The 25,637-nt window shown below is 42.0% G+C and overlaps 1 protein-coding gene across 2 annotated transcripts in view; it reads left to right on the top strand.

The window, feature by feature from the left end:
- The window catches only part of PDE4A (phosphodiesterase 4A), a 510,240-nt gene that overhangs the window by 44,689 nt on the left and 439,914 nt on the right, over positions 1-25,637 (top strand). Inside the window, exon 2 of one of the 2 annotated variants that reach the window (XM_020798676.3) lies at positions 19,853-20,031. The exons of the other annotated variant lie outside the window; for it this stretch is intronic. Within the exon in view, the coding sequence (XP_020654335.3) occupies positions 19,990-20,031 (42 nt within the window). The 5' untranslated portion in view covers positions 19,853-19,989. The remainder of the gene's footprint in view (positions 1-19,852; positions 20,032-25,637) is intronic. 2 annotated transcript variants of the gene reach the window in all.

Genomic DNA, 25,637 nt, shown 5'->3' with positions numbered 1-25,637 from the left:
GTTATTATCGCCCCCCTCCCCGCGGTGATGATATCTTATTTATTTATTTATTTATTTATTTATTTATTTATGACACTTAAATCCAATGACCCCTGAAAACAAAATTCAATTCCAAGAAAATGAAATGCCCCCCAAAAGTAACATTTAATGATTTAGTTGCAAGCGAATTTTAAGACGCAAAAAGAAATATAAAAAGGGCATAAAAACAAACCGCAGTGCAGAAACTGAAAATTTCAAAACGAATACTCTGAAACTAAATTAAGATTAGAGGAAAATATATATTCATGCACATTGTAAAAAGGCTGCAGCCATCTTCACAGGTTTGGCTTGCTCTAGCGCCCCCCTACCGCCCCCTTCTGCTCCAGCGCCCCCACGCCGCCCCTTTTCGTTCTAACGCCCCCCTGAAAAATGAAATCGCCCCCTGGGGGGCATTATTGCCCACGTTAAGAACCACTGCTCTAGACCTGGGCTCACCAGTGCGGAGGACCTGCTGATGCTGATGTCATTCTTATAAGTCACAGCGATCCCCCCTCCCCCTCCTTCCAATCTGCTCTGGCGCTGGATGGAACTCCCAGGTGGGTACAAGTCCTCCTGTAATGAGAGGACATCCCACTCATCACCCATGAGTGGAATGGGACTTCTAGTCTCTCTGTTAGCATCTGGGATGGCAATCCAAGAAACATAAGGTTTCAGCCTAAAGCAGATTACGGTGTTTGGGTTTTTTTTTTTTAAAGAGTTGATTTTCTTTTCTTTTTAAAAATTGATGGCATGCTTATGACTGGTACACATGGCATTGGCTTGTACACATGAAAGCATTTGGTTTTGTTTCATAAATTTTAATGATTTTGTTTCTCCCCTGGCACAGGATGCTAGGAAGTGTTTTGGTATGTGGCTGTAGTCTCTCATCTCTTGTGCAGCCTAGTCAGGAAAGTGACACGGAGGAAGCTTCTCTGCATGAATTAAAGATGAAGCTGTATGAAATGAGTCTGTATGGGTGCCATCTCTCGTAGACACCAGTTCCATCTTAAATTATTGTCTATAGTGTGTTATATTTAGAGTGGGGCATAGACAGTGTAGCCTGCCAAATGTTGTTGGATTTCACCTCCCAGCATCCCCTATCATAGACTACACTGACTAGGGCCCCCAGAGGGCCACATTTTGTCTGCCCATGATTTAAGCAATTTCTGGATGAAGGATTCCTCATACTTACCATAAAAAAGCATTTGGCAGCTATTATGGTTCCCTCCCTTTTCTTAATTGTGTTTCCTTATTAGATAAAAAGGTGGAAGGAGCCTTTGAAAAACAAGGGGAGATTATGGGTGGAGGACAAGATCATGTGACCCTCCCCATAAAATGCAGTGAATGAGACAGGGTGATGGCCTGATAAAAAGCCATCAAAAGGCAGAACTGATTTCTTCATTTTAGAAACAGCCCTTGTAACTCCAGCACCAGCTTAGCTTTCATTCATGTTTTCTGCCCCCTCACTCCCCATTTGCAGACTGCTGGTGGCAGTGGTCATAACTGACCTGTGCATCCTCTTTAAACCCTGCTGCGTCTAAGATGGATGTTGGGCCCTGGACTTGTTCACTTCAGCAGATCTGGGGTCCAGGAACTCTGCAACCCTGTTCAGGACTGGCTGGCAAGTCAGGAAGAATGAAGGAGCTTAATAAATAATTGGCTATGTCCACCCAATATTATTAAAATAAATATTATATAAAATACAGAGGAATAACAGTGGAATAATTGAATAATTATTGGTGCTTAAAGTGTGCCAGTTGAAGCCATTGCATAGTGTGACTCCTTTGAAAGCAATGGGAAAATAATAAATGAAGATATTGCAAAGTATGCAGAGTATTAGTTATATGATTAAAGCGTATAAATAATCAGTTGGCCCCTTTGTTTAGTATGTAAAACCCTATTAAGTGAATCCAAAGATGGCATTAAGATATCCTAATAAACCCTCCCTTTCATCTTAACCACTTCAAAAGGAAAAGCTAGGGAGCCCTAGTAAGTGCATTAGTTATAAACCCCTAGTCTTCTATCCCCTCTGAAACCAAGTCATAATATTGTACTCATTCTGTGCTGTTTGAGGCCACAAAGGTGGCATTTGCAAGTATAGACTAAATGTGGCCAGCAGATTGGCTGCGAGCAGGTGTACTGATTTTGTGGGATTCACCAACCCAACCCAACCCCCCCGGCCGCATCATTTTATACAGGGGTGGAAGCAAAACTCCATAAAATAAATAAATTGGCCAAACCCCAATTTTGCTGTGTGTGAAATGTATTTTTGACCCCAAACAGAATGGTGGCTAGCAACTGGCTTCTCTCCTAGTGAAATCTCCAGGAAGTGTGATTCTCCTCAAGGCCTGGTCCTTGAACACATGCTTTTTTTAAAAAAGTGCATTGCTTCCGTTGTACATTGCTAAATGGGAGGGGAGGTTGTTGGGCCTAATAAAAAAAGAAAAAGAAAAAAAGAAGGAATTCTATTTACTTCATACATTATGAAAATTAATTTTGAGAACTGTGTTATGAGAAGTACCGTATATTTTTGCAACTGTTGGGAACAAGCAATTGTTTTTAAAATGCTGATGTTCTCAGGAAATTTGAATCAGTGACAAGCTCTGAATTTTAAAGCTTCTCTGTGCTCCTGCATGGTCAGAGGTCTGCTCAAAGATGGTAGAGAGGTGGTTTCCGTAGCGGTGGGTTGGCTCCCCCTTTCCTGAGTCATAACTCAACAGTTCAGCATATATTTTGCATACAGATGGGCCCAAAATACGAGATAGGAAGGCTGGTTGAAAAGCCTCTACCTGTGTGACCACAAACAGCCTCTGTGACTTGGAATAAAAATGCAGTTTGATCAGAGACGCCTAGAACAGAAGTTGGCATCGACCTAGGTTTGGGGCCAGATATATAGGCCAAGATGAATTTTACCTACTTCCAGATATATTATTTCAGTCATATGTTCCCTTGAATAATAATAATAAGGATGACTAAAGTATGTCGGCCAGAGCTCTTGTAATAGCATTACCATGATGATAATGACCAAATAATAAAAGAAATATTAGAAAACTTATTAAATTATCAAATTAATAGGTTCAGGAAATATATGGCTGTCTTAAGTGAATACAAAGATCTCCTGACACACTCCACCCTCCACATTACATACTAGCTCCCATTACAGGTACTTTAACAGCAAAAGCTGTGGAGACCTAAATGGGTGCATTAGCTACAGTCTCACCCCATCCTGTCTCATATTCCTAACAAAATTGTGTCAAAACCCTTAGTTCTCTGTTGTTTGGGGCAATCAATGCTGCATTGATACTGTAGCCTGTTGCAATTGGTAAGCAGCAAGTGGCAGGGATGGCTTGTGGACTGGGACAGAGGGGGCACTTCATCCCAACATTTGAGGGGATACCCCGTTTCTCTGACCAGGAGCCACTTATAACAAGAAGGTGCAGCTGAGTTTTGGCATTGGTCAGCAACCACACATCAGCAGTGACTGTTTCTTTGGTGAAACATAACCTGGGTTTTGCTGTCGCAAATAGCACCATACTAGCACATGATTTTGACATAAGTTTGGAGGAGATATATGTGATTAGGAGGGAGGCTTCATAGTTCACCTTATCCGTGACTATGAACACTAATATTTGCCGACCCCAATGAATTCCAGTATTCTACACCCCCATGGAAGAGAGTTCATTCACTTGGATGCTGGTCTATAAGAAGCTGAATGTTGTTACCAGGCTGTGCCTAAGAAGCTAATGCAGGGAACTGCCCACCAATGCAGATCTCCTCCACTCTTCATTCAACACCCACAGACAAAATTTTGAAAAGTACTACTTCAGAATGTGAAAAGAAAATGTGTGTGTGTGTGTGAGAGAGAGAGAGAGAGGGAGAGAGAGAGAGATTTGCTATGCCTGGAAGGTAGATAAAAAGTGTCAGAGCATGATAATCCAATGCTGCTGGGGGAAAAATGTACTGCCAAAAGGAAGCAAGAGGAATCTGGTTTTCAGAGCAGGCTGTCCTACAGAGGCAATGCAAAGGGTGGGTCAGAATATAGAAATAGCCCTGATGGATCAGACAAGAGGCAGAGCATGGAAACCTTGTTTGTCTGGATTTCTAAGGTACACAAAATTGTGTACCTTGGCTCAACGATCTCTGACACTCTCTAGATGTCAAGCTGGATAAACGCATTGGAAAAGCAGCTACCATGTTCTCTAGAATCACAAAGAGAGTATGGCTCAATAAGAAACTGCCGACATATACCAAGATCCAGGTCTATAGAGCCTGTATCCTGAGCACACTCCTGTACTGCAGTGAGTCCTGGACCCTTTGTGCACGGCAGGAGAGCAAGCTGAACACGTTCCATATGCGCTGTCTCCAACGCATTTTTGGTATCACTAGGCAGGACAAAGTTCCAAATAGAGTAGTCCAAGAATGAGCTGGAATTTTAGCATGTATACATTACTGAAACAGCGATGTCTATGCTGGCTTCGGCATGTTGCGAGAATGGCTGACGATCAGATTCCAAAAGATCTTCTGTATGGAGAATTAGTACAGGGAAAGCACCCCAGAGGGAGACCACAGCTGCGATACAAGGATATCTGCAAGCAGGATCTGAAGGCTTTAGGAATGGACCTCAGCAGATGGGAAACTTTGACAGCTGAGCATTCAGCCTGGAGGCAGGCAGTGCAGCATGGTCTCTCCCAATTTGAAGAGACCCTTGTTCAGCAGACCAAGCCAAAGGGATAGTCCCAAAACCTGCAAAATCAGGGAGCTGGACAGGGGACAGATTATATTTGTCTTCAGTGCGGAAGGGATTGTCACTCTCGAATTGGCCTTCTCAGCGACACTAGATGCTGTTCCAAAACCTCATTACCATAGTCTCTCGAGACTGAAAGATGCCTACAGGATTTCTAAATAGGAAGGCTGGTTCACATTATGCTAGCTACAAGGTTCTGGGAACTAGGGTCTATAACTTTTCCAAACTCTCCATTTTCACACTGACCAACCAGATGCCTATAAGAAATCCACAAAAAAGGGCATTAGTGCAATATTACCTTCACTTTCACATTCCCTTCCATTTTGTCTCTTGACACGGCAGGTCTTATCTAGTCAGCTCACCTGAAGGGCATCAGTTTTCACTTCATGTGTGGGAAAGTTCTGTATGGAATCTTTTTATTTAGTGTATTTTGGGGAATGTTGGCTTTCACTTGTATTTTTAGGAAAAGTATAAAGAAAAGCCCAGGATAAGGATTGTGGAGAAAAATGTGGAAAGGTGTGTTTGTGTGTCTGTTTCTGGATATGGATATGGATATAGATAATATGTTAAACAAATGATTGTCTTTAAATACAGTTGAGTTAAGAGAATGCACTGTGATAAGTCCACTTTCGGCAGGTAATGCCATGGGTGGTGATGGCAGCTTTCTAGCTATTTCTTCATACAGCCTTCAGCTGTCCCCCCTGTGTTGGAGGTGATAAATTACCCTGTCCTAAATGGCCCTGCTACCCTTAGAGTGTGCTGTGGATGGGGTCCTACTTGTCCTGTTGAAGTAAGATCCAGTTGCTTGCACAGCTTATCTCCTGTACATCTTCCAAGATGGGAAAGGTCTTCCAAGATCTTGTCTGTTAGCTAAGGGAACAAAATATATTTGGCCTTCCCTGCTGTCTTTGCTCACACAGGCTTTCCACTGCATTATTCTAGGCAGGAGGAAGAATAAAGGGCAGCTTCCTGTTGGAACCGTGCCTTACTTGAACATGGTTTACGCGAACTGTGATATGTCTTTGTTTTTTCTCCTGGTGCTCTTCTCTTCGGACCCATCACCCATTACCTCATCTTGTCTGTTTTCTGCTTGGTCCTTCTATCCTGATTCCTCTTCCCTTTTAACTTGTCCTATCCTGCCAGCCGTAGCTCAGTTCTGACATTAGTCACCAAGTCCTAGCAACAAAGGAACAATACAAGTGGCAAAGTCACAGCCCTGATGGAACAGCATATGGTCTCCCTACTGTGGTGTTTGTATCCATCTGCTCTTAGCTCTGTTTTTAACCTCCTGCAGTATTTTATTGTATTTACCTTTCTTTTGGATAATATTATTAGCTGACTTGAGTGCAATTTTTGCTAGAAAAGCAACATACACATTTAATTTACATATGGATATGATTCTATGCTGAGTTGGAATGTAGTCTGTACAATTGTAAAATGCATGGCAAAAAGAAGATGCTGGCTAGGCTTCTTCAGGGATGATGCTCATATAAGAAAAAAGGGCATGTTAATTGCTGTCATGCAATTGATATCAAATCTAGTTTTGCTTTTAAGGTTCCATTCAGTTCTTTTTTGTTACCAGTGAATTGATGAGGGCTTTTGCTTTTCTGTTTCATGTGTGATGCTTATTTTATTCTTTGTTATTTTTCCTCAGTTGAGTTCAAGGTACTACACATAATACTCCTTTTCCCTACAGTTCCTCCTCACAATAACCCTGTGACATAGGTTAGGCTGAGAGGGTGTGCCATGATTTTTATGGCCAACTGGAAATCTGAGTACTGTACACATTTCGTTCTAGTCCAAACCACTATGCATCACACTTGTTATTAATCTAAGACACAGGTGTCTTATCTGTTATAGCAGTTCAATGTCTTTTCACTTACTTTCTTTAAATAAGAATGTTTGTTGGACCTGCAAATTCAGGATGGAAAGCAAGTTCAGAAAGATGCATGTATGGAATGAAGTAGAAGCTTCCTATATATTGAGATACAGCTGAAAACGGTTGCTGCAGATTTCAGCTGACTTGCAGCTGACTCCTTGATCTGAAGTGAATTTTGCAGTGGTCTGTTCTGTAATAGGCATGCATTCTGGATGCAACTGTAGAGAGAACCATCCTTTTCACCTCTTCTGGAATTAACGACAACAAAAACAACAGCAGCAACCTAGAACAGGCCTCAGCTACAGGACAGGCCCGTGGGTGAAGGATAAGGGGAACAGGGTCAGATAGGAAGGCCAACAGCAACAATATATGGAATTGTTAAGCTGTCCCGAACAGAGATGGCAGTGCTAGAAGTGTAGTCCTTGGAAAGAATGTAGCCTTTAAAAGCCAAATTGCCCCAGTGATGGCACTAGGGGTGGTGTGAAAGCACTGCTGCTGGCTGAGTGCTGCTCATGCTGCCTTGGTGACAAATTCTGCAAAGGCTAAAGCAAGGAAAACCTTAACAAGAAAACCACAGGCAACATCTGACCAAAAGGGGGAAGTTACCAATGGTGTCATGTCCTCAGATTGGGATGACCAGTTACAGTACCTGGCTCTGGGTAATGAACAGCAAGTTGCCTATGCAGTTTAGTAGTATGGCTGTTAAGTCCCTGTGTTTGCTTTTCCATAACAGCACAATGGCCACATTCATGGTTTAGGAGGTGGGTCGCAGACAAAAAGTCATTCTCCTTGTTGAGTGGGAAGATAGAACTGGCCTTCATTGATACTACTACTACTACTATCAGGCACACTGAGATATGAGAAACCTCACCCTACTGGACCAAGACCTAAGCCAGATTTTGCCTTCAGACGTAAACGCATCTTGTGGGGGGAAAAGATTGTGTCACACAATTAGGAAGAGAATGCCTAAAAAGGGAGGCTGGAAAGTCTTTATAATCATAATCATAATAGCAGCACACAGTCAAGTTTTAGAGTGGTGACGTTATGGGACTGGGCAGCTTGCCCAGGACTACACATGCTGTCTCTTCCCCCAAGAGGCACAGCGGGGAATCAAACCCCTGATCTCTAGCTCTGAAGCCAGATACTAAATTAACTGTGCTGTCTAGCCAGTGGAGTCCATTAATTGGAATTAAATCCTTGTTGTATCAACCCATAATAATTTTCATAAATACCAAAGTGTAAAAGGCTTAGTTTCTGCTCTCCTAATGTTTCATTTTGGATGCTATCATACCTCTCTTAAGTTTTCATTACTTTGTTCCTGCAACATTCTAGTGAAGAATTTGATGTAGATTCATAGTTGCAGGTGTTATAATCTTTGTGTCAAGTAGGGATGGCCAGCTACTATCCCATCAGCCACATCTGGTCCCTGAGATTCTTATTTTTCTGGTCCTCAGGAGCTTCATCAAATATGGATACTTCCTCATATTGCATCAGCAACAACCTCTGCCCCCAGTGAGCATTATTGCACCTAAATTCTTAAACCTTATGCTCTTAAAGGAATTAAAATCCTGTCCTACTATAAGAGTCTTTCTTTATTCAGATCACTTGTGGAGTAGAGAATGGAGGCAGCTGTTCCTTTTGAATCCTTCAGGATCACATGGTACCCCATTGCCACAATACTACAGTACTCAGTTTGCAGTGATGACATATAGAAACCCCTTTTTTGAGGTGGACAGAGCACAACTTGCTTATAAGCCAGGCTGTTGCTATTAGGAAGCTTGAAAACAACGTAAATTAACAGCACATCTTGTTTTAAAGAGAAACTTGTCTTACAACCACATTGGCAGCAATTTTGGAACAGGACAATGGAGGGGTGAACAGGTGGGGGTGGGGATTCAAAACCTTGTGTGCGTGTGCATGGTGACCATGTATTGCTCATTAAAGTGCTAGGTATGAGTGAAAGCAAGCTTGAACTAAACCATGGCTCCTGACTTAAAATTAAAATAACAAAAACATGTGACTTTAAATTTTTTTAAAAAAATTATTATGGCATGAGCTGTCATGAACGCACAGCCCACTTTGGTTCAGTAAAGCATATTCTAACTGCTCACTGAAAGGACAATTAAGATGATATCTACACAGGTATATCAGTTCAATAGCACTTTTACTACTGAGGTTCCATCATTATTAATGCTGGAATTTATAGTTTGGTGAGGGACTTTAAATCTCTGTTAGAGAACTCTCGTATGCTTCCCTCAACTACAGCAGAGAATTCTGATTCCTTCACCAAAACTGCAAATGCCAGAAATCCTGAAGATGGAACCAGGGCAGTTAAAGCAATATTAAATTGCTATGACAATGTAGTACAATACACTCTGGGCAAGCTTATATTATCTGCAGAGAACTAATTTCTACTGAAAAAAATATGGCTGTATAGGATTACAGCCTCAAATGATGATGTTTGAAATTAGAAAAAGTTAATGGGTATTGGAACTTTTTAGTTTAGAAAAGAATGACTAAAATATTATAAGATGGGATTTTGTTCTTGTTTAGTCCTTAAGTCGTGTCCGACTTTTCATGACCCCATGGACCAGAGCACACCAGGCCCTCCTGATTTCCACTGCCTCCCAGAGTTGAGTCAAATTCATGTTGGTAGCTTCGGTAACACTGTCCAACCATCTCGTCCTCTGTTGTCCCCTTCTCCTCTTGCCCTCACACTTTCCCAACATCAGGGTCTTTTCCAGGGAGTCTTCTCATGAGATGGCCAAATTATTGGAGCCTCAGCTTCAGGATCTGTCCTTCCAGTGAGCACTCAGGGTCGTTTTCCTTCAGAATGGACAGGTTTGTTCTCTTTGAAGTCCAGGGGACTCTCAAGAGTCCCCTCCAGCACCACAATTCAAAAGCATCAATTCTTTGGTGGTTACCCTTCTTTATGGTCGAGCTCTCACTTCCATACATCGCGATTGGAAAAACCATAGTTTTGACTATGCTGACTTTTGTTGGCAAGGTGATGTCTCTTCTTTTAAAGATGTTGTCTAGGTTTGTCATCGCTTTCCTCCCAAGAAGCAGGTGTCTTTTAATTTCGTGGCTGCTGTCACCATCTGCAGTGATCATGGAGCCCAAGAAAGTAAACTCTCTCACTGCCTCCATATCTTCCCCTTCTATTTCCCAGGACGTGATGGGACCAGTGGCCATGATCTTAGTTTTTTTGATGTTGAGCTTCAGACCATTTTTTGCACTCTCCTCTTTCACCCTCATTATAAGGTTCTTTAATTCCTCCTCACTTTCCTCACTTTCTATTCCACTGAAGAGGAATGGTATAGCACATGGAAGTAATTAGAAATTGGGATAGATGGGATAGAAAACTGCAAAGTTATGCATGTTGTGGTACAGAATGAGTAAAAGTCTTCCTGCTAACTCATAGCACTTGAACTCAGTGTCATCCATGGTAATACATAGTAATAGTGGAGATAGAAATGGGTAAATCATTTATTATGTGTTAGGAATCTATTTAGTTATCATTAATTAAAAAAATACAAAGTTGGTTGGTTAAATTACCTTGAAATTATATAGATTTGAAACCAGAATTGCTTTTATGAGGTATCCTATTAGAGGATTTTGAGAAACATTGTATAAGAAGAGAGTAATATTATGATAATACCAATATTGTACACTAAAATACACATATGATTGGTTCAAATGCTTAAAAAATGTAAAGATTTTGAAGGGACAACTAAGAAGACACCAAGATGCAATACAACCCCCCAAATAATTATAAGCAACCCATGTAACACGATGTTCAATAAGCATGAACTGAATGTTGATAGAATGAAAAGCCAATAAAATGTTTTTTTTAAAAATCCACCAGCTAGCATGGCCTTTGGGAGTTGTAGCACAAAGAAAGAAAACTTTCACCTTCTTTTTCTAACACTTGTTTCTAGTGGCACAAGCTATGTCTCTTCCCTTCATGTCATGTCTCTCATTCTTTGTTTCCCTTTTGCCAGACCCAGCAGGGCTAGACACATCCTTACATTCTGTTGGTGGCTGCCTCTCACATATCCACCCAGGGGTGAATCTTCTGTTCTGTTACGGACTGTAGAAGAGGAGTAGACAATCAGTTGTGGGGGGAAGCAGGCTGTACCCCCTTGCAAGCCTGTGTATTGGGGGGGTCTTGCCATCCCCCTTAACTCTGCTGGCTCTCTAAATGAAGATTTTTCTAGCTGACACTTTGACTGGGTTGCTAGATTTGCTCCTCTCAGATGGGGAAGGGAAGAAAGAATGACTCTAGATCCTCTTGTTAAGTGCTTTGACAGCTGGCTGAATCCTGAAGTCAGCGCTCAGCCAGTTCAATTGAATGTGTTTCACTCTCTCTTTGCCATCTCTTTTCTGCTGAGATCCCTGGCTCCTTTGAGAGGTTGGCAGTTCAAGGAAGGGCACCTGGTAGAATCTCTAATGGGGCTCTGTTGCTCTCTGGCTGTAGACATAAGTCTGATAGTATTTGGTAAGTTTCTAATTACTTCCGTGTGCTATACCATTCCTCTTCAGCCTCCTTTTGTGCTCTACCCAATTGTGCTGCTTTATAGCTCTCAGGATGATACTGGTCTGCTTAATTTGCCTCATTTTTTGTGAACCTGCTGTCTCTTTCCCCTGAATCTGTATTGCCCTCCAGTTTTTTATGATCTGCTGGTGCCTTTTCTTGCCCTTGCCAGCTGCAGAAGCTTTGCAAATTCTGACTGCTGTTCTGCAGGGAATATTAATGTTCTGGCCTGCTAGGAACAAAACTTAAATTCCTTTCAACACAGCACTGAACTGATGAGGAGGCAGGCTGGAACTCCACCTTCTGGCCCCATCATGACATAAACAGAAATATCTGGAGTCTGAAAAGGTTTTATGTCTCCCATTGCAGCAGATTGTCTGACATTCCTTTTAAAATCCTGCCCCATTATCTCTACCCAGAATTAATTTAGAGTCCTGTCCAGAGCTAATTAAAAGAGAATGAATCTGAGACCATGATGGAAATATATTGTGCATCAAGGTTCAAACCCTGGCATTCTGAGTTTTTTTTTTAAACAACAACAACAACAACTCAAGAGGCAAAGCAGGAGGGAACCTTCTGGAGGCCATGGAGAGCAATGCCCAGTAAAGAAGACAACACCAGGCTAGATGTACCTTCATGTGAGCTCAAGAGAGACCCCCAAGGGAGCCATAGGTTCCTTGGGCACTCACCTCTGTTTTGACAGGACTGTGCAATAGCTGGATGAGGAAGTAAGTCAGATTTGATGAGATAAGGCACGGTCGACCCAACAAGTGATTGACTGGCTAGCCGAGAACCTCTTAAAGCACAGCAATGCAACTTTTCAGTACCCTGGACAGAGTTTCACAGGCCTCTGTGTGGCTAGAGCATACAGAGTCTTCTGGAAATGAGCTGTTGTCCCAGGAAGAAGTGTCAAGTAATTGAGGGCTTAAGAGAACTGGTTAGTTCAGACCCCTCAGAAGCTCTGCTCCTGCTCTGTTAAAAGGTCCACCATCCTTTATGTGGTTTTAGGTTTTTCATGGCTGAAGGGGAAGGAAAGACTAGGAAGGATCAATTGTAGAGTAAAAGTGGGAAGAAAGGCCTAGTCTGTGGCCTGGAGGATCCATGAAGGGGTGCTTTATTTGCTCTGGAGTGATGTTGTACCTTGGATACTGGGGTCATGATAACACTCCTCAGCAATTCTGAAGGTAGGTAAAAAGAACACACAGAGGTATTCTGCATTGCATTCAGGGAGCTTGCAGGGTCACCTCTTCTCAGAGCTGACCCAAGACCTGAGGCATTGCAGCAAACTTTCTCCTCTACCCAGCCAAGTCAAGGTACATAGCACCCAAAGATGACAAAGTTACTTTGGCATATGAGGGAGAAAATCTCAAAATGTCTTCCTGGCAGTAAAAATACAGTTATAACAAAATTAATTGATAACAGTCGGTTGCTTTTTTGTGTGTTATCCCTTATCTGCTGCCTGAAATATCTGCCTCCTTCTGCCTAATGATACAACCAAACCAGAGACTGAAAGTAACTCATAACAAATAAATAAATTAGGCAAACACAAGATGTGGTGTGTCGCTGGTCATTTGAAGCATTCAGGTGTATTTTAAAAATGCAACTGAAATGAACTATTGTACTTAGTTTTGAGAAATAGCTTAGTAAACAGGCTTACTGTAATGATAATTAGCTCCTTTTAAAAATATCCTTTGGGCCAGCAGACATTTCTGGTGACCTGGTAGGGAAAACTTCATGCTTATTTCTACTTTCTCCCATTTCTGTGTTCCTTCTGTCCCACTCAAGAGTGCTGAAGGAAGGCCCACCTAAATGGGCACTTCAAGTGTTATTCATGGTAGGATGGGCCATGAAGAGGCAGTGGCTGAACAACATGGGAGTTAGCAGATTGTTTGGTTTTCTCTTCGATTTGACATAAATTCAAATGGCTAACCACATCTACTATGATTCATACAGTGAATTTGGGAACACACCTCACAAAGCTAATAACACTTATTATTTCAGTGTATTCTCAAAGGCTTTCATGGCTGGCATCTGGTGGTTGTTGTAGGGTTATTGGGCTGTTTAGCTGTGTTCTGGAGGTTTTTCTTCCCAGTGTTTTGCCAGTCTCTGTGGCCGGCATCTTCAGAGGACAGGAGCTAGAACTCTGTGTTCTGGTGTAGTGTGTGGGATTGTTGAGTATTTGTAGCTGTGGGTCAGGTTTTGTTCTTTTCAGGAGATTGGGTGATTATGGTGATCAGGGTGTTTTTTGTCATGGGTTATGTTGTGATCAACATAGTGGATCACATTTGTGGATCAGTGATTGTTGTGGCTAAGTGGCTTGAGTAATTCAGTGAAGCTATGGGTTATGCCGTGCAGGACCACCCAAGATGGACAGGTCATAGTGGAGAGTTCTAACTAAGCACGATCCACCTGGAGCAGGAACTGGCAGGCCACTCCAGTATCCCTGCCAAGAAAACTCCATGTACAGAAACCAAAGGCTAAAAGATATGATGCTGGAATATGGGACCCTCAGGTCGGAAGGCATCCAACATGCTACTGAGGAAAAGTGGAGGACAAGGACAAGTAGCTCCAGAGCTAATGAGGTGGATGAGCCAAAGTCAAAAGGACGCTCAGCTGCAGATGTGCATGGAATTGAAAGGAAACTCCGATGCTGCAAACAAAAATACTGCATAGGAACCTGGAATGTACGATCTATGAACCTTGGTAAGTTGTAGGTGGTCAGACAGGAGATGGGAAGAATAAACATCGACATCCTGGGCATCAGTGAACTAAAATGTACGGGAATCAGTGAACTCAATTCAGTTGATTATCATATCTACTATTGTGGGCAAGAATTCCGTAGAAGAAATGGAGTAGCTCTCATAGTCAACAAAACAGTGGGAAAAGCTGTAATGGGATACAATCTCAAAAATGATAGAATGATTTCAGTACGAATCCAAGGCAGACCTTTCAGCATCACAGTAATCCAAGTTTATGCACCAACCACCAATGCTGAGGAGACTGAAACTGACCAATTCTATGAAGACTTACAACACCTTCTAGAGCTGACACCAATGAAAAATGTCCTTCTCATTATAGGGGACTTGAATGCTAAAGTTAGGGAGTCAAGAGATAAAAGGAACAACAGGGAAGTTTGGCCTTGGAGTTCAAAACGAAGCAGGGCAAAAGCTAATAGAGTTTTGTCAAGAGAACAAGCTGGTCATCACAAACACTCTTTTCCAACAACACAAGAGGCGACTCTACACATGGAAATCGATGAGCAATACCGAAATCAGTTGATTATGTTGTCTGCAGCCAAAGATGGAGAAGCTCTATACAGTCATCAAAAACAATACCTGGAGCTGATTGTGGCTCTGATCATCAGCTTCTTATAGCAAAACTCAAGCTTAAACAGAAGAAAGTAGGAAAAACCACTGGGCTAGTCAGGTATAATCTTCTAAACCAGTGGTTCTTAACCTTTGTTACTCGGATGCTTTTGAACTGCAACTCCCAGAAACCCCAGTCAGGACAGCTGGTGGTGAAGGCTTCTGGGAGTTGCAGTCCAAAACTCCTGAGTAACCCAAGGTTAAGAACCAGTGTTCTAAACCAAATCCCTTATGAATACACATTGGAAGTGAAGAACAGATTTAAGGAACTTGATTTGGTGGACAGAGTGCCTGAAGAACTATGGATGGAGGTTTGTATGCAGAGGAGATAGGGAAAGTTACAGAAAATTGAATGCAGACTTCCAAAGAACAGCAAGGAGAGACAAGAGGGCCTTCTTAAATGAACAATGCAAAGAAATAGAGGATAATAACAGAAAGGAAAAACCAGAGATCTGTTCAGGAAAATTGGAGATATTAGAGGAACATTTTGTGCAAAGATGAACATGATAAAGGACAAAAATGAGAGGGACCTAACAGAAGCAGAAAACATCAAGAAGAGGTGGCAAGAATACACAGAGGAATTATATCAGAAAGAGTTGGATATCCCGGACAACCCAGACAATACAGTTGCTGACCTTGAGCCAGACATCCTGGAGAGCGAAGTCAAGTGGGCCTTAGAAAGCCTGGCTAACAACAAGGCCAGTGGAGGTGATGGCATTCCAGTTGAACTATTTAAAATCTTAAAAGATGATGCTGTTAAGGTGCTACATTCAATATGCCAGCAAGTTTGGAAAACTCAACAGTGGCCAGAGGATTGGAAAAGATCAGTCTACATCCCAATCCCAAAGAAAGGCAGTGCCAAAGAATGCTCCAACTACCGTACAATTGCACTCATTTCACACGCTAGCAAGGTTATGCTCAAAATCCCACAAGGTAGGCTTCAGCAGTATGTGGACCGAGAACTCCCAGAAGTACAAGCTGGATTTCGAAGGGGCAGAGGAACTTGAGACCCAATTGCTAAAATGCGCTGGATTAAGGAGAAAGCCAGAGAGTTCGAGAAAAACATCTACTTCTGCTTTATTGACTATGCAAAAGCCTTTGACTGTGTGGACCACAGCAAAATATGGCAAGTTCTTAAAGAAATGGGAGTGCCTGACCAGCTTATCTACCTCCTGAGAAATCTATATGTGGGACAGGAAGCAATAGTTAGAACTGGATATGGAACAACTGGTTGGTTCAAAATTGGGGAAAGGAGTATGACAAGGCTGTATATTGTCTCACTGTTTTTTTAACTTGTATGCAGAATACATCATGCAAAAGGCCGGACTGGAGGAATCCCAAGCTGGAAATATCAACAACCTCCGATATGCAGATGATACCACTCTGATAGCAGAAAGTGAGGAGGAATTAAAGAACCTCTTAATGAGGGTGAAAGAGGAGAGCGCCAAAAATGGTCTGAAGCTCAACATCAAAAAAACTAAGATCATGGCCACTGGTCCCATCACCTCCTGGCAAATAGAAGGGGAAGATATGGAGGAACTGACAGATTATACTTTCTTGAGCTACATGATCACTGCAGATGGAGACAGCAGCCACAAAATTAAAAGACACCTGCTTCTTGGGAGGAAAGCGATGACAAACCTAGACAGCATCTTAAAAAGCAGAGACACCACCAGAGACAGACCGCATAGTCAACGCTATGGTTTTTCCATCAGCAATGTACGGAAGTGATAGCTGGACCATAAAGAAGGCTGACTGCTGAAGAATTGATGTTTTTGAATTGTGGTGGTGGTGGAGGCTCTTGAGAGTTCCCTGGACTGCAAAGAGAACAAACCTATCCATTTTGAAGGAAATCAAGCCTGAGTGTTCACTGGAAGGACAGATCCTGAAGCTGAGGCTCCAGTACTTTGGCCATCTCATGAGAAGAGAAGATTCCCTGGAAAAGACCCTGATGTTGGGAAAGTGTGAAGGCAAGAGAAGTAGATGACATGGTACGAGATGGGTGGACAGTGTCATCGAAGCAACCAACATGAATTTGACCCAACTCTGGGAGGCAGTGGAAGATAGGAGGGCCTGGCATGCTCTGGTCCATGGGGTCACGAAGAGTTGGACATGACTTAATGACTAAACAACATCGATGTTGCGATAAGGAGGGAGATGATCTGTCACTATGATTGGCTGGGTAGAGTTCATTGATCTTTTTGCAGGCTTTATTTTTCACTGTTGGGAGCCAGGCTTTGTTGAGTTTTAGACTTTCTTCTTTTTGTTGAAGCTGTCCTGGTGTTTGTCGATTTCAGTGGCTTCCATGTGCAGTCTAACATAATGATTGCTGCTGTTGTCCAATACTTCTGTGTTTTGAAATAGGATTTAATGTCCAGCTTGTTTCAGGGCATGTTCAGCTACTGCCTATTTTTCCTGTTATTTTTGTCTGGCGTGTCTTTCATGTTCTTTGATTCTGGTCTGGATGCTGTGTTTTCTGTTCCCAATATATACCTGGTCACAACTGCAAGGTATCCGGTATACTCCTGCAGTGGTGAGGGGATCTCTTTTGTTCTTTGCTGATCATAACATTTGTTGTATTTTTGTGGTGGGCCTGAATATTGTTTGTAGGTTGTGTTTTTTCCAACAGTTTCCCTATGCGGTCCATGACCCCTTTGATGTATGGCAGAAATAGTTTATTTGTGGGTGGCTGTTTTTTCTCTTCAGTTCAGTGTTGTTTTACAGAAAACCCAGCCACACAGACCGGTACCTACACAATAGGTAGGTATTTTCTGGAGACATAATCAAAATACTGGTAGACTGTGCAAATTGAAACTATGAAGCTCAATTTTTCAGCACCAAATTCAACCATCTGGATTGGGTCCTACAGGCAAATGGCTATTCCAGGAATGAAATCACAAGAGCCATGAAACCATGTCACACTTCATCTGTGAGTGTCCAAAAATTGTGCAAACAGATTCCAAAATTAGATATGACAGAGTGGCAAAATCAGTGCAGTGGTCATTATGCAAAAAAAATATAACTTGCTACCCTCCGAAAATCCAAGGGAACATCAGGTAGAGTAGGTGTCAGAAAATGAGGAAATCAAGATCCTGTGGGATTTCTGGATCCAAATGGATAGACACCTTGTTTTATTTTTATTGTATTTTTATTGTATTTTAATTGTTGTAAGCCACCCAGAGACCTTTGGGTAGAATGGGCGGCCTAAAAGTTAAATAAATAAATAAATAAATAAATAAATAAATAAATAAATAAATAAATAAATAAATAAATAAATAAATAAATAAATAAATAAATAAATAAATAAATAAATAAATATAACATGGTAGCATTAGAATGAAGAAATGTCTGGGTCACTGACATTGCAATTCCAGGCGATGCCAGTGTTGAAAATAAAGAATTGGAAAAACTAACAAAGTACAGAAACCTGGCAATCAGAACATCTCGCTTGTGGATGAAGCACACTTCAGTGGTCCCCGTAGTCATCGGGGCTTTGGGAACAATATCAAGAAATTTTCACACAGTAGTATAAGCAGTTGCAGATCTCAGAAATCACACCACCATCAGAGCTACAAAAATGGCAATATTAGCAACAGCATACATACTGCGTCGATATTTAACAGATACTTAGGTTTTTGGTTAAAACTTGTATCTGATATATAATACCAGTCAATGTTTCTATAATTTTGACTGTACCTGTTGTTTTATACTACTACAGTACTACTACTGCTGCTGCTGCTGCTGCTGCTAATGCTGCTAATGCTACTAATACTAATACTAACACTAATACTAATACTAATACTAATAATTGTAAGACTAATGGTGAGATATATTCGCGAAGGCTTTCACGACCGGGATCTAATGGTTGTTGTGGGTTTTTTGGACTCTTTGACCGTGTTCTGAAGGTTGTACTTCCTAACGTTTCGCCAGTCTCTGTGGCCGGCATCTTCAGAGGACAGCACTCTATGCTCTGGTGTAGTTGGCTTTGGGAGTGCATTATTTATGGCTGTGAGATAGGCCTTTGTCTTTTCCTGTAGATGGGTGATTAGTGTGTACTCTTTTGGGTGTATTGTTGTGCTAAGAAGAAGAGATTATCTGTTCCTGTGGTTGATGGGTGTCATTAGCTGGTCTTTTGTGTGTAGTGATCCCCTGTCCTTGTTGCTGGGTGCCAAGTTTTGTTGAGCTTCGCACTTTCCTCTTTTCTGTTGAAGTTTTGCTGGTGCTTGTGGATTTCAATGGCTTCCCCGTGCAGTCTAATGTAATGGTTGCTGGTGTTGCCCAGGGTGAGGATTATTCTTTGGATAAAATCGTCAGCTGGAATTGTTTTCCCAGAGCTTGGGAAAGCTACCTTTTTGGAATACAACTGCCAGAATCACCCCATCTAACATGAGATGCCAGTCGTGAGATGCTGCCTGCCATGTATAAAAGTAACTTCACCCAGTTTTCCCCTGTTGAGGCAGACAAAACATCTTTGGAAAGACAGGGGATCCTTAGCATTGCTACCACTCTTCACAGATGTTCTGTGATGAAGGTGCACTAAATCTTACACCAACAGAGGTGCCATATGTTAATTAGTTAAAGATGTGCTATTGAGGCAGGACAGGGTAGGGACGTGGAAGAAGGAGAGATCCCTAGCAAGAGGGCACAAAATATATTTCAAGCAAGATGACACAAAGTACACTTAAGAATCATGAAAATCTCTTTCCTAGAAGAAAAATTTGAATAAAAGAGGAGGAGCAGTCCCTCCAGGCAGCAGGAGAAATTAATTACATTAAAGTGTGAAAAACCAGAATGAATTGGAAGGAGGAGAGTGTTTTCACACATGAAAGCACCCTTTCTTAAGAGAATATTCATTCAGGCAGCACTTCATTAATTATTTCCTAACACTTGATGACTCACAACTGAATGCATGAATTGACTCTAGTGAAAAGACATGTGCTTTGAGGCAAGTTAAGATTATCTTTGAATTCACTCCTGTATGTTTTAAAAAAGCCATCAGGTGATGGCTGTGCATGTATGAACTGGCCTATTTGAGTGATTGACCAAGAGGATTCTTTAAACTAAGGGATTGTGGTATTGTGTTATTTTACTTGTGCTTTTCATATTGCTCTTATTTATGAGTTTTAATATAGCTGTTTAATTCTTTTTAAAATATTGGTTGTTGGTTTTTTTAAAAAAATTAGCTTTTAACTTTGTTTCTTTTAATACTGTAAGCTGCCTTGGGTCCTTTAGGAGAAAGATGGCAGATCAATCAACCAACCAACCAACCAATCAGTCAATCAAGCCTGCACTGGTTTTCTCTCTTTCAGCTCTTGGATAGTGGGACATTCTTTACTCTGTCCCTTAGCCCAACCCAGAGGGTCTCCAGCCTTCATGGCTGCTGCCTGGTGAACTCTAAAAGATCCTAGAGGAGAGGACTCCAAACACAGACAAGCTGGAGGGAAATATGAAAAAAAGCCGCAGTGTCCTTGCGGTGACTCCGGATGAGGTGAGTTGGGTGTCTGTGCTTGTTCCTTACCCAAATGGATTTTGATCTTCAGTGTGAGACATTGCCTTCTTGTAGAAATTAGAGTGAAAACAGGCTTAAAAGGAAAAAAGAAAGTTTGCATCATTTATTTCAGTGCCAGTGTGAGAACGGTATTCTATCAGAAATGACAGATGACTGTGTGGCTGACTGCTCACCCTGGTTCATGTGGACCTTGAACAAAATAATTCAGAGAATGCTCTGCATTTAAAACTGTTGTCATCTAACTAATATTTTTCAAGTAGACTCTCGCTCGCTCGCTTCCACTCGGAGTTTTAAAAAGATCCTGTTCTGTGGACTGGAAAGAGATGCATTTCATGTTACATCACTATAGTCAGTACAGCTGGTTTCTCTGTGAACTTGCTGAACATACCACCTATAGAAATCAACCCTTTCACTTGCAGAGATAAAAATATTTGAATTGAATTTAGGGGGTGAATCCAGAGCAGCTTCATTGCTCTACAGTTCAAGTATATATGAAAGGTGTGAACCAGAGCTTGGGAACTGAACCAGGCTTTTTCCTGTTGGTTCCCTCAGGGTGCCAAGAACTGACTCCAGCCAAAGATAGGATGTTGGGCATTCTGGAGATGCAGTGAAGAAGGTGTTTCCTTTTGAATATCATTAGCTTGTTGTCTAAATGGCTGGGAATGCTCACTCCAAATGTTGCTTCTACCTACTTGAATGAGAGGTTGCCTCTGCTTCTGAATGTGTTTCCAAGAGGGAAGGAATAAATATTATATTAGTACATATGTGAAAACATAACATAGAAGTTTAAAGGTCAACCAGTGATTGTGCTCAGTGTACAAAAACAATGCAAAAAGGATACCACCACCACTTAGGGATAGCATTTCACTTATTCTTGAGCATTTTTGCCCGCACACGCCTCCAGGTATCCAGATACCAGTTTCTGGTAGTATTATTCAAGATAAGATTTTCAGAATATTTCCCTACATTTTTCCACTTCAAAATTATCTACATGATGGTATTTTTCTCCTCATAATGTTAATTCTTCTTCAGGGCTATACTGTGGAGGAAAGATAGTGTTTATAGTATTACTCAGCACAAAAGCAGTAATCTACCTCTCTAGTTGAAACCCAAATGGTCTCTTTGTGCAGTTTTCTTTCACAGGCCAGTCACTTTCCTCCTAAATCGTGGTTTTTGTGGCGAGGAGAAAGAGGGAGATGAGCCAAGACTGCCCTCTGCTGCTGTAACAGAAGGATGGCAGTAGCTAACAAGACTTCAAAGCTGTTCAGGTTGTTTTTTTAGGCATCAACAACTTCAGGTTGTTTTTTTAGGCAGAAGTTGAAATATATTGTAAAAGACAATCAGAAAATCCTAATTAACTTTTCATAAGGAAGGCTGCAAGCCAGTTAATGTGTATCTGGGAACAAGTCCAGTTGAACATCCTGTTGACTTGCTTCTGAGTGAAGCAGTGTCATGCAGTGGTTGGGCAGCTGGGCAACGACTGGGCCAGACCAGGTTCAAATCTCCTCTCTCTCATGAAGCTTGCTGGATATTCTTGCACCAGTAAGTGTCTTCCAGTTTAAGGATGTATGTCATGATAAAAAAAGGTGAGTGGTCCAGTAAGTAGGGAGAACCTTGTGACCACCTTATCCTCAGAAGAAAGGCAGGATATAAACGTGCATCAATTTTGAGTACCATAGTTTGAGGGGTCAAGAACCAATAAAACAACAACATCAATGATGACAACAACAACAAGCTATAAAGCTCTAAACAGCTTGGACCCAAGCTATCTCAAGGACTGCATCTCCCTTTATGAATCTGCTTTAGTATTAAGATCATCAGGAGAGGCCTTTCTCTTGGTTCTGCCACCATCACAGGTGAATTTGGAGGGTTAATGGGAGAGGGCCTGCTCTGTTGTTGCTCCCAGGTTGTGGCCCCATCTTTGCTATCCTTCTGCAAGCAGGTGAAGACCTTTCTCTTCAAGCAAGCTTTTCCTTAGTGACTGGGCTACCTGAGTGAAGTTTGAAATGGATGGTTGTGCCTTATTACAGTACTTTGGATGTGTTTTGGTATTCGTCTTCTTCTTCAAAAACACCAGGCACAGTCAATCAAAATTATAAAAAACATTGACAGGCATTATATAAAACAGATATACATTTTAACTAAAAACTTAAGTATCTTTAACTATTGGTGCAGTATTTATGCTGTTCCTAATACTGTATTCCTAGTAATAGTTTTATTTTCTAATAATGGTGTTTTTTCTGAGATCTGCAACAGCTTATAATATTGTGTGAACTGTCTTGGCATTGTCCCAAAGCCCCAATGACTACGGGGACCACCGAAGAGTGTTTCATCCACAAGTGAGATTTTGATTTCCAAGTCTCTGATAAACACCTTGAAGTCCCAGTACTCATCGGAGCTTTGGGAACGATATCAAGAAATCTCACGCGGTATTATAAGCAGTTGCAGATCTCAGAGATAACACCAACAGAGCTAAAAACACGGGAATGTTAGGAACAGCATACATACTGCAATGATGTTTAACAGATATTTAGGTTTTTGATTGAATCTTGAATCTGTTATATAATACTAGTCAATGTTTTTATAATTTTGATTGACTGTGTCTGGTAATCATGATGATGATGATGATGTGCCATCAAGTCAATACTGACTTATGACAACCCTTTTCAGAGTTCTCTGGGTAGAGAATACTCAGAAGGGGTTTACCATTTCCTTCTTCCCGAGGGTGTACCCTGGGGACTATGCAGCTTGCCCAAGGCCACATAGGCTGGCTCTACTCACATGAGGCACAATGGGGCATCAAACTAAAAAATTAAGGGTATATTAATTCATTTTTAAAATATTGTCTGCATTTGTTTTTTATTAGTTTGTGCTTCTCCGTGATGCTTCATTCGCAATGTAATGCTTCACTGTAATGCTTTTTTTGCACCAGACAGATATTCATTTTCTTCCTGGCTTATATTCTTTTAGATTCTGGCTCTATTTTTTAATTGCTTTTTCAAATGTTACTTTTATTATTCTCTTTATGCCCTCTTACTTACATTTTATAGTTATGTTTTTAATCATTTGTTTAAAATTGTCCCCCCCCCTTTTTTTTTTTTAAATGATGCACCAAGGAAACCTTTAGCTGGGAATCTTTCAAAAGCAAATAAAATAGGAAACCTGGCCAGCTATGGCTAAGCTGTTGCCTAAATCCACTTATGTCTCTCTAATAGAACAGCCCCATTGAATCAAGGTGAGCTTTGTAAATCCACACTTACATAAATTCCATGAATTCAGTGGGTCTCCTCTGCATGGGATTAACCATTATATTTAGGTCAGTACAAGCAATCAAAGAGAGTGCTTGGAGCTCTATTTTTTAAAAAAGAAGGTTAGTGAAACAATGATAACCAAGTGATTGACTTAGAAGCTTCCCTTCCTCCTCCTATGCTACATGAGGTCTGGGGACATGTTTGGACTGCCTCCTTAGAGCCATCGGCCCCTTGACTACAAGCTTCCGTAAAGCTATTTGTATCTTTCTGGTTCTTGGGCTCCTACCTTATATTTGCTGCTGTAAAAAGAAGAGTGAGTAGACCACTAGTACCTGCCTGTTTTTCTAGGATTAGCACTGCACAGATCATCCAGGAACACAGAACCTATCTGTTTCTATTTGCCTGTTCATTGCCCTTCTGCTCTTCGATGATCCTGCCCAAATCCTATCTGGCCTTTATCAGGACTGCTCCAAAACATATTATTACTGTAAAGGGGGTGCCTCTGCCATCCATGGCAAGCTATTCACCTCTTCCCTGCACTCCGCGGAGGATTCCCCTGAGACCCTGGCACTAAGGGTGTCTGAAGGCACAGATGGCAAGACAGGACACTTGGACAGGATCAAGAAGGAGCAGAAACTCCAGCTACAGGGAGCAGATACAGGTGGAGCTGAGCAGCAGAAAGACGGGACAGGAGAAGAAGAGGAAGGGAGACTTGGTGACATTGGAGTCAGAAGGGTGATCAGAGGCAAGGGGTTGAGCAACACCTGGTCTTCTGCATCCTGGGGGAGAACCGGCGACTCCTTCTCTAAGTCCCCTGAACTGGAGTGTGGGTCAGTTTTGCCCCGAGGATGAGCCAGAGCAAGGGAAGCACCCATCTTTCCCTCACCTTTGCCATCATGATGGTGACCATCTCATGAAGGTCTTGTAAGAAAATCAACACTGACGCAAAAGAGGTATCAGAGGTGCCATCAGCCACACCAATATCTCATCTGCTTGGCCCAGGAAGGAGAGGAGCTGCTTCATCGGGAAGACCCACAGCAGCCAGACATTACTGGCCCTTACTGAGAGGCATTGTTGGGAACGAGCTACAGACATTGGACAACAGAGGGACTAGTGCATGGAACTGAGTCCTCCTGTGAACAGACAAATAAGGGTAATGGAGGGCATGGAACTTACTGGGGTCTGAGGATAACTCTGGGCCCATGCAGGATTGGGACACTCAGGATGCCTATGAACCCTGCTTCCCTGCTGCAGGCTCTGTCGGACCCTCTGGAGTTCATGGAGCCTATGATGGATGAAAGAGACACTTCTCACCTCTTCCCTGTCACAGGGTGCTCAGTTAGCTGAAGCAAAAGACAACATGATGGCACCCACCATTCCACGTTTAGGAGCTAAGAGGCATGGCAGTTAAATTTTGCTTCAGCGCTGGGACAAAAAGGAAGATCAACCCAGACAGACCCTGGGAACATTTATCAACCTCCATTAAACCTGAGGACATCCGACAATTCCAGGGGCACGGGCTAAGCTGTGTAGTACACCAAGCTCTGTTTCTAGAAGGGCTAGAGGGGGTGGGCTCAGGAGGAGCAGCTGGGAAGACTGTTGCTTGTGTCCCCTGCAGCAACATCTACTATTTTTAGGCAGTTACCTCTGTCTTTCTATCAGTAAGGGTTGACTTTGTAGGGTTACTTCAGTAGCATCTTCCAGGTTTTGTCCTTGATGGAATCTACTCTTCTTTGCCTTACCTTTCCCAAGGTGATGGTCAGCAACACACAGAATTCCCCATCCAGTAGATTCTGGGAATTGTACCCAGTTTGGGAAAGGCTGTCCTGCTTCATACACTCTCTCAGTCCTTAGGGTTTTGTGTGAAGCCTCTCCTCGCCACTAAACGTAAGAACATGTACCCTTCTGTGTCATTCCAAAGGTCTATCTAATACAGGGCTGTTCTGTCCATAGGCTGTGTCATAAAAGTAGGAGCTGTTTCCTGCCATTGCTATGGGGCATCTGCTCTTGGGTGTATCTGAAGATGCAAGTCCTATCTGGCCAGCCCTCATGTCTTGCAGCCACTTAGGCCTATCTTCCTCTGTGAATGCACTTAATTCCCCTTTCCATCCCTTTCACCGTGTGATCATCCTTGTTTTTGACTGGGTTTGAAATCTGCTATGTAAAATACATTTTTATGCTACTTCATGAATGTCATGCCACCAGCTTAGTGAGAGGCATGAACACAGAAAGAAGCCACACATCACATTCTGATCTTCACGCCTCTTCTTCTATGAGCAGCTTATCTTCTCAAGACGATAACATACTGACCTGGTCAGTGAAAGAGTTTGTGCC

This window comes from Pogona vitticeps, chromosome 2 (assembly GCF_051106095.1).
Source record: "Pogona vitticeps strain Pit_001003342236 chromosome 2, PviZW2.1, whole genome shotgun sequence".
Taxonomy (NCBI): Eukaryota; Metazoa; Chordata; class Lepidosauria; order Squamata; family Agamidae; genus Pogona; species Pogona vitticeps.
Note: the sequence above shows the minus strand (reverse complement) of the source record. Positions and strands in the feature narration are given on the sequence as shown.